Source organism: Populus nigra, chromosome 7 (assembly GCF_951802175.1).
Source record: "Populus nigra chromosome 7, ddPopNigr1.1, whole genome shotgun sequence".
Lineage (NCBI taxonomy): Eukaryota > Viridiplantae > Streptophyta > Magnoliopsida > Malpighiales > Salicaceae > Populus > Populus nigra.
The window spans coordinates 13,576,663-13,590,373 of record NC_084858.1 but is presented as its reverse complement, the minus strand read 5'-3'; the positions used below and the strand labels follow the sequence as shown (position 1 = coordinate 13,590,373).

General features: G+C 33.8%; 2 protein-coding genes across 2 annotated transcripts; both read right to left on the bottom strand.

Annotated features, from left to right (window-relative positions):
* Positions 1 to 237: 237 nt before the first annotated feature.
* Positions 238 to 2,033, bottom strand: LOC133698936 (protein trichome birefringence-like 19). The gene is made up of 2 exons (XM_062122049.1): positions 1,541 to 2,033; positions 238 to 1,453 (listed from the first exon to the last, which is right to left on the bottom strand). The coding sequence occupies exons 1-2, from the start codon at positions 1,979 to 1,981 to the stop codon at positions 683 to 685; spliced, it is 1,212 nt and encodes a 403-aa protein (XP_061978033.1). The 5' UTR covers positions 1,982 to 2,033; the 3' UTR covers positions 238 to 682.
* Positions 2,034 to 10,117: 8,084 nt separating this feature from the next.
* Positions 10,118 to 13,463, bottom strand: LOC133698602 (protein trichome birefringence-like 19). The gene is made up of 2 exons (XM_062121581.1): positions 12,859 to 13,463; positions 10,118 to 11,063 (listed from the first exon to the last, which is right to left on the bottom strand). Exons 1-2 carry the CDS (start codon positions 13,375 to 13,377, stop codon positions 10,242 to 10,244), a joined length of 1,341 nt encoding a protein of 446 aa, XP_061977565.1. The 5' UTR covers positions 13,378 to 13,463; the 3' UTR covers positions 10,118 to 10,241.
* Between the last annotated feature and the right edge of the window lie 248 nt (positions 13,464 to 13,711).

Sequence of the window (13,711 nt, the reverse complement as noted above, 5' to 3'; positions counted from 1 at the left end):
CTAGGATTAGCGGTGGGGTTACTGGGGTATGCTAAGAACCTCTGATTATTACTGCTAGGGTTGCTCTTATACCACAATGTTTTAAGATCTAATACATGAAATTGCTTTCCTTTTCTATAATGATTTCTAAGGTAGTAAGTGACCATGGGCAGAACTAGAAGAAGAATCCTGCTCCTCTTCCCTCGCTTCCAGGAAACGTTGCTACTGCCTGTCAGTGATCTTATGCAAGATGCTCACTGCTAAAATATGAAAACATTTTATAGAGATACTAGTTAAACATCTTCATTGTGAAAATACAAAGCTCCCGGAGATTCACTAGTGCCTAGTTTCTTTGTTTTTTTCTACCTTTTCTGCACTTGAACAGGGCATTTTGAACTAGAACTAGAAACAACATCCTGATTGAGATGGTTGATCGCACTTGGGCGTAGAATCCCTTTAACAGATTCTAATGATGGTTTTATAATTTTTACCGTCCGTCTCTCAGGAGTTTGGACCATAACCAAATGGAAGATATTGACTCGGAGACGACTGGCAACTTGAAATAAATAATAAACAACAAAAACTGGAAATCAGAAACCATGCCTTTTCACACTCCACATGATTCCCCCCAGCCATTGGCCTGATCCAAACCCATCAGATTGCATTGAGCTGAATATTTTGTAGTCTGCTACTGAATGGCTCTTCAGTGCCTTTCCCGCTTCAGCATCTGAAGCAAGAGCTCGTTCCAAGTATCAATTGGGCCTGGTAAGCACCAATGAACACAATCGGCAATAGTCACATTCTCATGCGGCCAGTGTCCATAATGGTTTGGGTGTCCATCTGGCCTCACAACCATTGCTGCACTTATGTCTAGCAACCTGAAATCTAAACCCCTCCTTTTTCCTTCCCTTTTTGCTCTTCTGAACTCCTTTACTTGAGTCAAGTATAGCTCCAAATCACCCCCTTCCAATTTCATTTCTCCATTAGAAACAGGCTGCGTCCTGACACAATTGCCTCCTTTATTCCATTCACCGTTCTCAAAATGTGCCGGTGACAAGGTCCTCAAAAATGTTACCCCACTGAAACTTGCAAGGCTGAGCAGGGTCTTGAAAGAAGTTCTAAAAGCCTTCCTGTATCCATAGAACATTGTGAGGTTCTTGATGGTGTTCTTAAGACATCGATGGCATCCAACAACCTTGCCATTTTCATAAAATACTTGTGGTCCATAGAACCATCTTCCAGCCGAGATGATCACGTAGTCATACGTCTCAATTTGAGCTGCCCAGGCATCGTCGGCCTCATCCAAGTAAAGATTCAAAATGCGGTTATTGGTCGGGCCATTAGGGTCTGTGTCAATGGTTCGAACCAAGTGGGGTGCCCAAGAGGATGCTAGTGTGAAGTTGTAGTTAACATAGAACCACCTCTTGAATCTTTTATCTTCTGTGTAAGAAATAATGTCTTCAGGATAGACCACCTGTGAGTACAGAAGTGAATTTATCATGCAAAAAAACACTTGCTTCAATGATCAGCTACTTATTTTTTACTAATTCTGAACACTTACTCTGGCTAAGAGACACTGCAGTGACTGCATTTGGTTTCTTCCTAAGGAGTCTCCAACAAATGCCATTGACTTCCCTCTTACAAGCTCCAAAAACTGCTCCGCATCGAAGCGAGGCAGCTCACACTTGTCTGGTTTCCACTTCCATTTCATGAAATCAGTATCTGGTCTGCCAAACTTCATGCAGTTTTGTTGATCAAAGATTTCTCGACAGGTTGCATTATTATAGTATGGCATATTCTGATACGAAATCCATGTCCCACGAAATATGTCACATTTTCTGCTCTCAGAGCTCTTATAAGGCAGCCATATTGGTGATGAGATATTCAGGATGTAGAGAGGAATCATGGGGGCAAGAATTATTAGAACAAGGGTTATGAGAAGTTTGGTCATGCCATTGTCTAAAAAGTTTTTGCCAAGGTGAAATTCAGGTACATGAATCATAATTAGAGAGAAAACGGAGAGTTTTTTTTTTTTTTTTTTTTATGTATCAGTTCATTTTATATGCCTGGAAGCTAAAACAAATATTATAATGAATCGACAGTTGCGAACCTTCCTTTTCACACAGCTTAATCATGTCTCTGAAGGTTAAATGTATGCCCAATATTTCCCTTTCTTTGTATTAAATGGTGAAAAGGAAAAAGGAGTTTGACACAAGTCATGCAAGGCTGGAAAGTTTCAATTAGGAGTCTTGAATTTATAGCCATGAAAGAAAGGTGAAGGCTACTTGATGTGTGTGATGTGTGATGGAACAGGATGTTCCACCAAACCTCACAAGGCATACCGTTTCCTTTTCTCCAAGATCCAATAATCTTCCTAGCTACTTCCTTGAATTTGAATAATTGGTGATAATTCCTTATGTTTTAATTTACACTTTAAGGACTAAATCGAAATGCAGATCCTAGTTAAGGGATTACTTTCTTATATATTTTCCCTCAAAATTCTGATCGGGTGGTGTTATTTGTTTTATTCCCACCCTATTTTTTTTTTATTCTTACTCCATTATTTATTATAGAGATGAAAATAAAGAATTTTAAGATTTTTTGTAATTAATTATTGAGAAAAAAAATCAACAACCCTTGATTTGCATAGATTTTCTCAATAAGATACTTGATTTGCATGATCAGTCATGCTTCAATGTTGATATTATTTTCTTTATTTTGGTGTCCATATTGATTCAAGCAACCTTACCTCTCTTAGTAGACTTAATAATGATGTTCTTTGTACAAATTATGTTGCTAAAGAGAATCTAATTTAAAAGAACCAAGATGAATGAGATTTTGTTGAATATTAATCTCTTCTATTTTTTTTTATTGGTGAAAGATGATAAAAAAATTAGTATGCTTAAGAATTTCTAATTTTTGTGAAACTTATCTCCTCTATGATTTGTGATCTTTGCTAATTTAATCTTTCAATTTAAGTATTATTAACTCAACAAATTCATATAAATATATTCTAAATTTATAAATTTAAATAGGTAAGAAATGCCAAAACTCCAATCATTGTTTTTTTTTTAAAAAAATGTTTTTGAAAATCTAAAAAGGATTCCAAATTGTAAAGTTTCTTTATGCTTTGAAGTTTTTACAAGAAATAATGGTTTAATACAATATCTTATTATCTACTCTAAAGTTCTTGTTACATAGAAAAAATATAGACTACTTTCCTATCTCAATACATATATCTTATCAACAAGTAATTTGAATATTTGAAAGGCTATTTGTTAACATCCTAAAATATTGGAATCGTTGTTGAGGTTGTTGCAGGGCTCTATTGCTTGAGGTGTTTTATGTAAGTTTAAGGAATTTGAGGTGTCATAGGTTGATTCTTCAACACACCCTCATAATCAAAAGGGTAAGGAACGAGCCCTAAAATTATCATGGAGAAGCTAAAATTGAACAGAAGGTAGAGGCTTGATAAGAGCATCAACATACTAATCTTTGGTAAAGATGAATTTCACAAGAAGCTAACCACATATAACTTGATCTCTGACAAAGTGAAAGTTTATTTTAATATGCTTTGTATAAGCATAGAACAATGGATTGCTAGATAAATACGTGGCCCCAATGTTATCACACCATATAATTAGAGAGGGAGTAATTAAAACATGAAGATCAATCAACAAAGACTTTAGCCATTGAGTTTCTACAGCAATGTTAGCGAGAGCTTTGTATTCTGCCTCTGTGCTACTTCGAGTTATTGTGTGTTGTTGTTTGAAACTCCAAGAAATCAAGTTAGAGCCTAAATAGACATAGTAAACTCCAATGGATCGTCTATTGTCATGATCTGTTGCCCAATTAGCATTATTAAAGGTTTGAAGCTGAAGAGTATATAATGGTTGGATCAACAAAGCATGATGTATAGTGTGTTTTAAATAACGTAGGATTCATTTGAATGCGACCTAGTGTACCTTCATAGGATGATGCATATATTTTTCTCACTTTGTAGATAGTAAAGGCAAGATCATGTTAGGTAAATGACAAGTACTATAGGCCACCAATAACACTACGATACAATTATGGGTCATGAAATGAAGTGCCAGCAAAAATGATGACAGATTGTGATGGGGCATTGGGTGTAATACAAGGCTTTGCCTTGTTTATTTTGTTGTGGACAAGAATATCCAATATATAATGTCATTGAGATAAGAATAGGTCATGATCCTCTCGTATGGCTTCAATTCCTAGGAAGAAACCCAATGCACCCATATCCTTGACAACAAAATGTTTATGTAATAAATGAATAGCACTGCCAATGGAATGAACACTAGAGCCAACTAAGATTATATCATCAACATAGATTAATAAATAGATGGTGATAGATCCATGATGATAAACATGAGAAACTGTTTGGGAACACGGTTTGCACGCGTTCCTAAAAAATTCAATTTTTTAAAAAAATTTAATATGGTTTGTATGTTTTGGATAGTTTTGATGTGCTAATGTCAAAAATGATTTTTAAAAAATGAAAAAACATCATTGGCATACATTTCGGCAAGAAAAGTTATTTGAAAAGCAACCGCTACCACACTGCCAAACACTCTCGAAGTGAATGATCATGTCCATAGAGAGGCTTATTTAATTTGCAAACATGATTAGGTAGCTCAGGGTTAATGAAACCCTAAGGAAAAAACCAAATGGACTATTATTGGTTTGACAACAGGGTTGAAAGTCTCCCCAACATCAATGCCCTCTTGTTGATGAAACCCTTTAGCAACCAACCTGGCCTTGTACTTATCAATTATGCCATTAGCTTTGTGTTTAATTTTATACAATCACTTGGAAACCAAAATCCAAGTGTTGTTAGATAATAAGGCATCAAATTACTTCTCTATAGCCTCCCACTAATATGGATGTTTGACAGCTTTAGAATGGCAGGAAGGTTCTAAGTCATTAGACTGAAATGTAGCCATGAGAACTTTGGGAAAAGGATAGCAAACGTGGTAGTCAGAAATCAATTTAGATTTGTGAATGTAGTTTTTGTTGTGAGTGATCATAAGATGAAAATTATGAGTCCTTTGAAGTGAGGAGATGGATAATGGAAGTGAAGGTTTATCTTCGGATTATGTAGCAATAACAACATCTCTAATGAGGGAAACAATAGTAAGATGAATAAAATTGTTAGGACATGATGATGGATTCATAAGGAAAGGATGAAGATATTGAGGGAGGTGTGGTACCTGTAGAAGGTGCAACACTGGTCCAAGAAATACTTAATTAACAAGGGAGAGTAACCAAAAGAGTATGAGGAGGAGACTGGACTAGTGTATGAGTTTGGTAAGGAATAACAGATTCATCAAAGACAACATGATGAGAGACATACACTTTGCCAATAGAAACATTAAGACATTTGTAATCGCGATGATTAATGCTATAACCAATAAACATGCAATTTTTTAAACTAAAATCCATTTTGTATTGATTATAACAACGCAAATAAAGCCAGCAAGCACATCAAAAAGCACTTAAAAATTGTAATCTGGTTTACCATTAAATGATGAACCATTTCGAAAGGAGATTTATTGTGAAAGATTGAGGTTGGCAATCTGTTAATGATAAAAACAATAACGTGAAATGCATTTTCCCAAAACATTTAGGGTAGATGGGAAATAACAAGTAATGTTAGACCTATCTCAATAATTTGTTTGTGATATCTTTCAATGGCACCAGCTTGTTGGTGTGTATAGGGATAAATGATTCTATGTTGAATGCCTTGGTGGTATAAATATGTGCTAAGGCTACGGAATTCACCACCTCAATAGATTGGAGTGCTTTAATTTTTCTATTAAATTTACATTCCATAACTGTTTGAAAAAGAATAAATGTCTGATAGGCTTCAGACTTGAGTTTTAAAGGAAATAACCATAGAAACTTGGTAGCATCATTTAAAATGCTAATGTAATAATGTGCACCAGAAGTAGATGAGAGAGAAGCTGGTCCCCAAACATCAGAATAAATTAACTCCAAAAGTTTTGAAACAGACACATGTATAAGTTTAAAAGGTAAATAATGGCTCTTGGCCAATTGACAATGAGAACATATGGAAAAACTGTTATTTTTTACAAATAAAGAAACAACTTTATTAATGACAGGAAGAGAAGCATGACCAAGACGATGATGCCAAAGAGAAGCAGACACGCAAACTCTAAAGAAAGCTTATGGCTGAAGATGTGCAAGGGAAGTAAAGAAGTTATAAATACCATCATTAAGTGGTCTAAGATGCAAGATGTTCCTCAAATAATCCTTTATATGGAATAAAAAAGCATGGAATTCAAAGAAAACATTATTGTCAAGATAAAATGATGAACATAAAGATGATTTTTATGAATTTCAAGCATAACAAGTATTTAGTTAAGAATAAAAGATTTAGAAAGAGAAGAAAGAGTAGAAGTGTCACTCCTTACTATTTTTAAACATGCACCATTGGCCACCTAAATATGATCATAGCCTTAATAATCATCAATGGAAATATGAAGATTGGTACTATCATTGGTAAGGTGATGGGCAACTCTTGTATTGGGATGCTAGTCATTCTCATTGGATGGAAATTGAGCAGCAATCATGGCTTAAGGTTGTTGATCCTAATAGGTGATATTAAAATGATGATGATATTTGTGGGCAATATGACCTTGTTTAAAACATACCTAACAGATAACATAAGTGGACTGAGAGATATCTCTGTTGGAGAATTAAACACCTCGTCCTCGACCACAATAAGGAATACGGCTACGAGTGTACATAATATGATATGATCGAAATTGAGATGAAGGATGCACTAGAGGTTGTTTAGTAGCAAGATAGATTAAGACATCATGTGTTATATGATGATTGTTGTAAGTGATGTGGGACTTATAGAGAAGAAGCAGGGAATAGAATTCCTCCAACATAATATGATTAAGACGAGAAAAGACTGTTGAAGCCAAGGAATCATATTCCTGACTGAGGCTAGCAAGCAAATAAGTGATGACATCATCACAAGTTAAGGGTTGTCTAGTAAGAGCAAGTTCATCTAAAAAATGTTTGATGTGAAGGAAATAAGAGTGAGCAGACATAGCACTTTACCTAGCATTGGCAAGTTATATGCAAGTTTGGTTGGTTTTGGCACTAGAAAAAGAAGAGAAATTATGTTCAAGGATAAGCCATACCTTATGAGAAGTTGTGTAAGATAAGACTTGGGTGAGAACATCTTCAGTGAGAAAAGAGTTAATGGTGGCTAGAACCTGGAAATCCTAGTGCAGCCATTGATTATAAAGAGGGTTATGGGTGGTAGTGACAATATTGTTAGTGGGAGAACAGACAATAAGTTCAGGAGGTGGTGGTGGTATAGTACCATCAAGGCAACCAAAAACTTCTTGGCCTTTGAAATAGGGTAGAACTTGTGCTTTCCAGACAAGGTGGTTGGAAAAATTAAGTTTGACATTGATGGTCATGGGAAGATTGGAAAGTGTTGGAGTAACAGGAGTATTGAAGGTGGTACTGGAAGCAGAAAAGGATGGAGAGGCCATTGTGGATTAGAAAATAAAAAGGGACGGTGGTTTTATGAGTGGCTTTGTTACCATGTAAAGTTTCCTTATGCCTTGAAGTCTTTATAAGAAATAATAGTTTAGTACAATATTTTATTTTCTACTCTAGAGTTCTTCTTAGATAGAAAAAATATAGACTAGTTTCCTATCTCAATCATATATCTTATTAGCAGGTAATTTGAATATTTGAAAAGCTAACAGTTATCCTCTTAGAGTATTGAAATTTTTTTTTTGAGGTTGCTGCAAGTCCGAGGAGTTTGAGGTGTTATAAGTTGATTCTTTAACACAAATAAATCAACAAATATGAGTCATTAATGAACTTGAAAATTTATATACATGCATTCATATGTGTTCTTTGTGTTTTCTTTTCTTTTTTAAAAAATATTTTTTAATTTCAAAATTTTTCTTTTAAAAAACTAAAATTTGGCAAAACTCTTCTATTTCAATACTATTATAGTGCTTACCATACTAAATAATTTAGATGTCATTTCCTTGATACTTATTTATTTTACTCTCTTTCCGCCTTAGTTACTAAAGAAGCTTTTTTCCTTATCAAATTGAGTTATTGGGACAAACTATAGATGACAAAACCGGGCTAACAAACTATTTCAACCAAGCATTCTTAAAAATCATGTCTTCGTGTGTGTTTTCTTTGTTTGTTTCTTTGAAAATCTATGAGCCCATTTGTTTCCGTGGTTACTTCTGTTTTTGAAGCAAACCACGGGAAACAAATGTTTGGTAACGAATAAAACTCTATTCACCGTTCATAGGCCTCATCATTATATGCGTTGAAAACGCAAGATCACTGAAAGCAGCACAATGCTGCTTTCTGCCATGGAGAGTGAATCACTCTCCACTGTTCACTTATGTGTTCTTTGTTCACGTGAACAGTGGAGAGTGTTTTCACTGTTTCGGCTGGACCGGGTCCGACTTAGTAAAAAAGTTATTTTATTTTTTGTTTTTAATTGTGTTTTATTCGAAAAACTAGTGTTTAACATTATTCAATGACACTACATAAATTAGACGGAGATCGCTTAATGACGTAACATTTGTAGAATTTGATCGTAATTCCAATTTTGTTCCTGATTATATTTTACCTGATGTTGTTGCGCGCTTAAGAAACCAAGGAAACTATAGTCCTTATCGAATGTATTTCATACGTGATGAAATTGTAGATAGTTTAATGGAACAATAAAAAATATTTTATATAAAGTATTATTTATTTCATGATGTAATAACAATAGTTAAATCTACAATATTTAAATTAAAAACCATCAATATTAATATATATTTTTTAAAATTATTTTATAACCTCAATTTCAAAAGCATTCTTAACCAAACACATTAAACTATTTTTTGTTCAACCTCAGTTTCAACCACAGTTTTAACAAAAAATGCATAAATATCAAACCAACCTCAACCAAAAATACTTTTTATAAAACAATTTTTTTTCAAATCACAACCACAAAAGTTTTCACAATACTAAACACATATATCTACATGATTAGAACATGGATGTCTTAAAAATTTGGTGTTTATAATTTTTTTTATATCCTGATCAGGCATTATTGATTTTTTTTTATATATGATTTTCTTTGTAGATGACCTTACCTCTCATGGTTGATTCGATAATTATTAATGTTTATGTTGTTGAGGAGAATTTTATTGAGGAGAATTAAGATGATATGGAATATGAATATTGTTTTTTATTATTGTTTAAAGTTAAATTTTTGGTATGTTTAAGAATATCTTAATGTTGTGAAATCTAATAATCTCCCCCATAAAATTTTATTTTTGTGTTTTTGTGAGACTTTTTTTTTTAATAGATTTCTTTCCTTTTTTGGCATAATGATTTTTCCTTCACACTAACAAATTAACAAATGATGATTTATATAGAAGTAATATGATTCACCGAGGAGAATATATGGAGTCTTGGGAGACACAAGTTAATAAATAAACAAATAATTATGATGATTTACCATATATATTAAGATATAAAATACTTGCAACTGCTATAATGCTATATATAAAAAAATAGAACACGTAAAGCTGCTCCTTCTCTAAATTTACATCCAAAATCATGGAAAATTAAAAAGATTATTTACAAAATATTCCTTAAGATTTATTATATGCATAATATATCATGATGGGTTAAGTCATTGTCATGGGCTACACTAAGCTAACTTATCATTCAAAGGGAATGCCAATACACCAAGATAAATGGAAAAGATCGAAATCCATGTTCCTAATATATAGTCAAAAGATTGAAAAATCAAGAATTAAGTTGTGTTTAACCAATAGTTTAGAAGGTATTTAAACTTATATGAACATGAAATAAAAAAAAAAAAAAGGGCATCGATAAAGACACCGTTTGGCATTGCGTTTGTAACTGCGTTTCATCAAAAATTGAAAAAAAAATTTTTGCTAAAATTGAGTGCGGTTTGTACTTTTTGGATCGTTTTGATGTGCTGATGTCAAAAATGATTTTTAAAAAATGAAAAAAATATCATTGGCATGCATTTCGGTATGAAAAGCTATTTGAAAAGCACCCGCAACCACACTGTCAAACACGCTCAAAAGTCTTATATATAAATCAATGCACAACTCCAATAATACAATAAAGAACCTATAAACACAAAGGGCGATTGGACTGGTTTTCCGTTTTGGAGAAGAATAGAAATGAATTTATCTCAACTTCATTTTTCTGTCACTTAAATCAAGCTTCTCCTCGTATGATCTCACTCCCTCCATCTTCAACATTTCCAACAAGAAATCATTCCATGTATCAATTGGGCCAGGCAAGCACCAATGCACACAGTCATTATACAAGGTGACATTTTCATGAGGCCAATGCCCATATCTGCTAGGGTGACCATCTGGCCTCAACAACATAGCTTGTGTGGTGTCTAATAACCTAAATCTCAAACCCTTCTTTTTCCCTTCCTTTTCAGCAAGCTTAAACTCCTCCAATTGTGTCATGTAAAGCTCAAAATTTATACCCTCCAAACTAGTCTCATTGCTTCTAAAAGGCCTTCTTCTCAAACAATTCCCACCTTTATTCCATTCCCCATTCTCGAAGTGTGATGGTGCAAATGTCCTAAGAAATGTTATACCCTTATAATTTTCTAGGCTATTAAGGGCTCTAAAAGCTGTCCTAAACGCTTTTCTGTACCCAAAATACATAGGCAAGTCTGTCACATTTTCTAGGAGGCAAAATCGACAACCAACTACTTGGCGATTTTCATAGTAAACGCATGGACGATAGAACCAATGCCCTGCATTGATGATCACATAATCAAACTCCTCGATTTGGGTTGTCCATCCTTCATCAAATTCATCAAGGTAGAGATTGAAGAGGCCAGTGTGAGTCGGTCCATAGGCATCTGTTTCTTCAGCCTTGACTAAATGGGGTGTCCAAAACGTTGCGAGGGTGAAATTGTATGATGGATACCTCCAACGTTTGAAGTGTTCATCTGGTGTATATGAAACATCAATGGGATATTCCACCTGAAATAAATCATTAGAGACTACCATCAAATAATTAATTAAGAAAAATAATTGCTTCTAATAAAGCATGAGATGACCACGAGGGCTCGAAGATCAATTACTTAAGGGTCCTGGATCCCTTGAGGCAAAATTATTGGGGCAATCTTCATGCAATATTCTAGATAGCTTTTTTAAATCAAATATATATAAAATAGCACATCGATCATTATGGTAGGTACAAAGTTCGGTAGCCACTAGATAGATTATATATATATCCAGATAATTATTAAGTATTTATTTAATTAACTTGTTTTGAAAATGAGCTAATTGGCCCACATTGATAATCTATCTAAGATTACGAGGAGCTTCTCATTACCTAGTCAAACATGGATTCATGTTCTAATTAGTAGATTTAATTTGAGTGTAATAAGATGATGATTTAGTACTAATCATAATTAACACATCCACTTCATGAAGATTGGTTGGATGTCAAGTTATCTCTTTCGTGATCTTTAATATCTCGAATAGAAAGATAGAGACCTCTAAGCTATTCTTTATTCTAATAATAAGGCATCCGAGATTACTTGTTTTCAACAAAGAATTATACTAATCAAACACTAATTGAGGTTTAAAACAATAACCCTTCTGAAAAGGAAAATCCCTTCTACAAGTAAGTTCGATGACGCTTCATCAACACACATTCACCCTTCGATGATTACTTGAAAGAGGAAATTGGAGGAGTCGGAGACCGCATTATAACTAATTTGGGAAAGATACAATATAATATACAAGAGAAAAAAACAAGCACGTAAATTTAAAATGGTAAGCAAACAAAACCAAGCTACTAGCCACTGGTTTACTTGATTTCTCAAGTATATCACGCCGCCCAGCTAGCCCACAGTGTATTTTTCTCTTGATTCTATATTATAATGAGTTGCTGGTCACTTAATTTCTTGGCTAAAACTGGCTAAAGGACAGCTTTTGTAGGCAAATTATTAGATTACTTGAGAGCTTAAGTCTCCAAGGGAAAAAGTAGCTTACTTAAAAACCTATTTCCTTCTCCCTTTCTGTACAATGTTTATAATAAGATGAACTCCAATAATCTTTAATTTTTTTATATAAAAAAGAATGATTAATTTATTAATGGACGTGGTAGCTCTATCCATGCCACACATTAGGTTGCCGAATTTCAAGAGATATGATATGTTGGGGCCTATAGAGGCATCCTTTTTACCAAATCTTTGATACATAATGCCTTAGGTCAACTAACTCGTTGGTAATTCAAACATGATTAGTTAAACTGAACAGTGTCAAACCTTTTAATTTGTTCTATTTTTTCTTTGAATCGCCGCAAATCCCACTTCCAATAAAATTTAATCTCTTGTACTAATTAATTTCCCAGCAATTAATCTAAGCACAGGGTTTTTTTTTATAGTAATTGAGGGAGAATATTATTAATATTTTGCTAGTGCCATTAAAAAACAATAAATTAACTAAAAAAAACCTTACAGCGGATATATTAGCTAAAATCAAGATCTTTTTATTAATGGATTGAGTGTCATTGTCAATGCTCCATGACTTATTGCTGTAGTGATTATCATGTGAATTTAGCGAAATTGTAACTCAGCTAGTATTAGTGTTTTTTTATATATATATATATAAAAAAAAAGAATTGGAACCTCTCTTTAAAAAAGGAAACTACAAATAATAAAATAGAATGAGAAAGAATTTGTAAAAATTCAATATAATATTTAATTGTAGCATTAATTAACATGCAGGAAAAAAAAAGAAAAAAGAAAGAAAGAAAGAGGCGTACCCTGGATAGAAGGCATATCAAGGACTGCATTTGGTTTCTACCCACAGAGTCTCCAACAAAAGCCATAGACTTGCCTTTAACAATTTCAAGGAACTGAGCAGGATTAAAAACAGGTAGCTCACATCCATCTGGTTGCCATCTCCATTTCATGAACCCAGTATCGGGTCTTCCATATTTCATGCAATTTTGATGCTCATGTATTGCCCAGCATGTTGTGTTTGTGTAATACGGTGCACGAGGATTTGGTATCCATTCTCCTGTGAATATGTCACATTTCTGCTCACTTTCATGCTCAAATATTGAGCCATACTTCACATCAACATAAGATGATATTGAGATTTGTGACTTTGAAAAGCTTTTCAACAAATATAAAGGGTACCCTAGCAAAGGGTAACATAGAGGAGCAACTGTGAAAAGAACCAGGGTAAAGGTTACTGTTAGGGCTATTGTTGGTGTGTTTTTTCGTAGAGCATGGTGCTTGCTGCCAAAGGGAAGCTGATTCATGGCATAAACCTTCATTTTAGTGAGAGAAAAGGAGAAAGAGGGTGGGAGGTAATGGGATTGCAAGGGTTTGGAAAGAGACTGGCTTGCTCACCTATTTATCAATATTGTGGCTACCTAGTTTAAACAAGCTAGTACAGCTATAAATGTTCTTGTAAAGTAATTCAATAATATTTAAGGCAAATTACTTTTTTAATCCCTGGAAGGATCTTATAACATGTATGATATGCATGTTGTCGAGTAAAATATTAGCAATTGATAACTAAAATTAATGCATCTTTTAGGAAATTTTATTTTGTATAATTCAATTTCTAATGTGTTCTATATCCAGATGAACTCTTTCTTTCTTTAT

What these genes read in the sequence shown, in the direction of transcription:
- LOC133698936 (XM_062122049.1), bottom strand. Translation starts at nt 1,981, where the DNA reads ATGATTCATGTACCTGAATTTCACCTTGGCAAAAACTTTTTAGACAAT. An exon ending in TGCAGTGTCTCTTAGCCAGA is followed by an intron (nt 1,454 to 1,540) that starts GTAAGTGTTCAG and finishes CTGTACTCACAG; the next exon opens with GTGGTCTATCCTGAAGACAT.
- LOC133698602 (XM_062121581.1), bottom strand. Translation starts at nt 13,377, where the DNA reads ATGAAGGTTTATGCCATGAATCAGCTTCCCTTTGGCAGCAAGCACCAT. An exon ending in TGATATGCCTTCTATCCAGG is followed by an intron (nt 11,064 to 12,858) that starts GTACGCCTCTTT and finishes GATTTATTTCAG; the next exon opens with GTGGAATATCCCATTGATGT.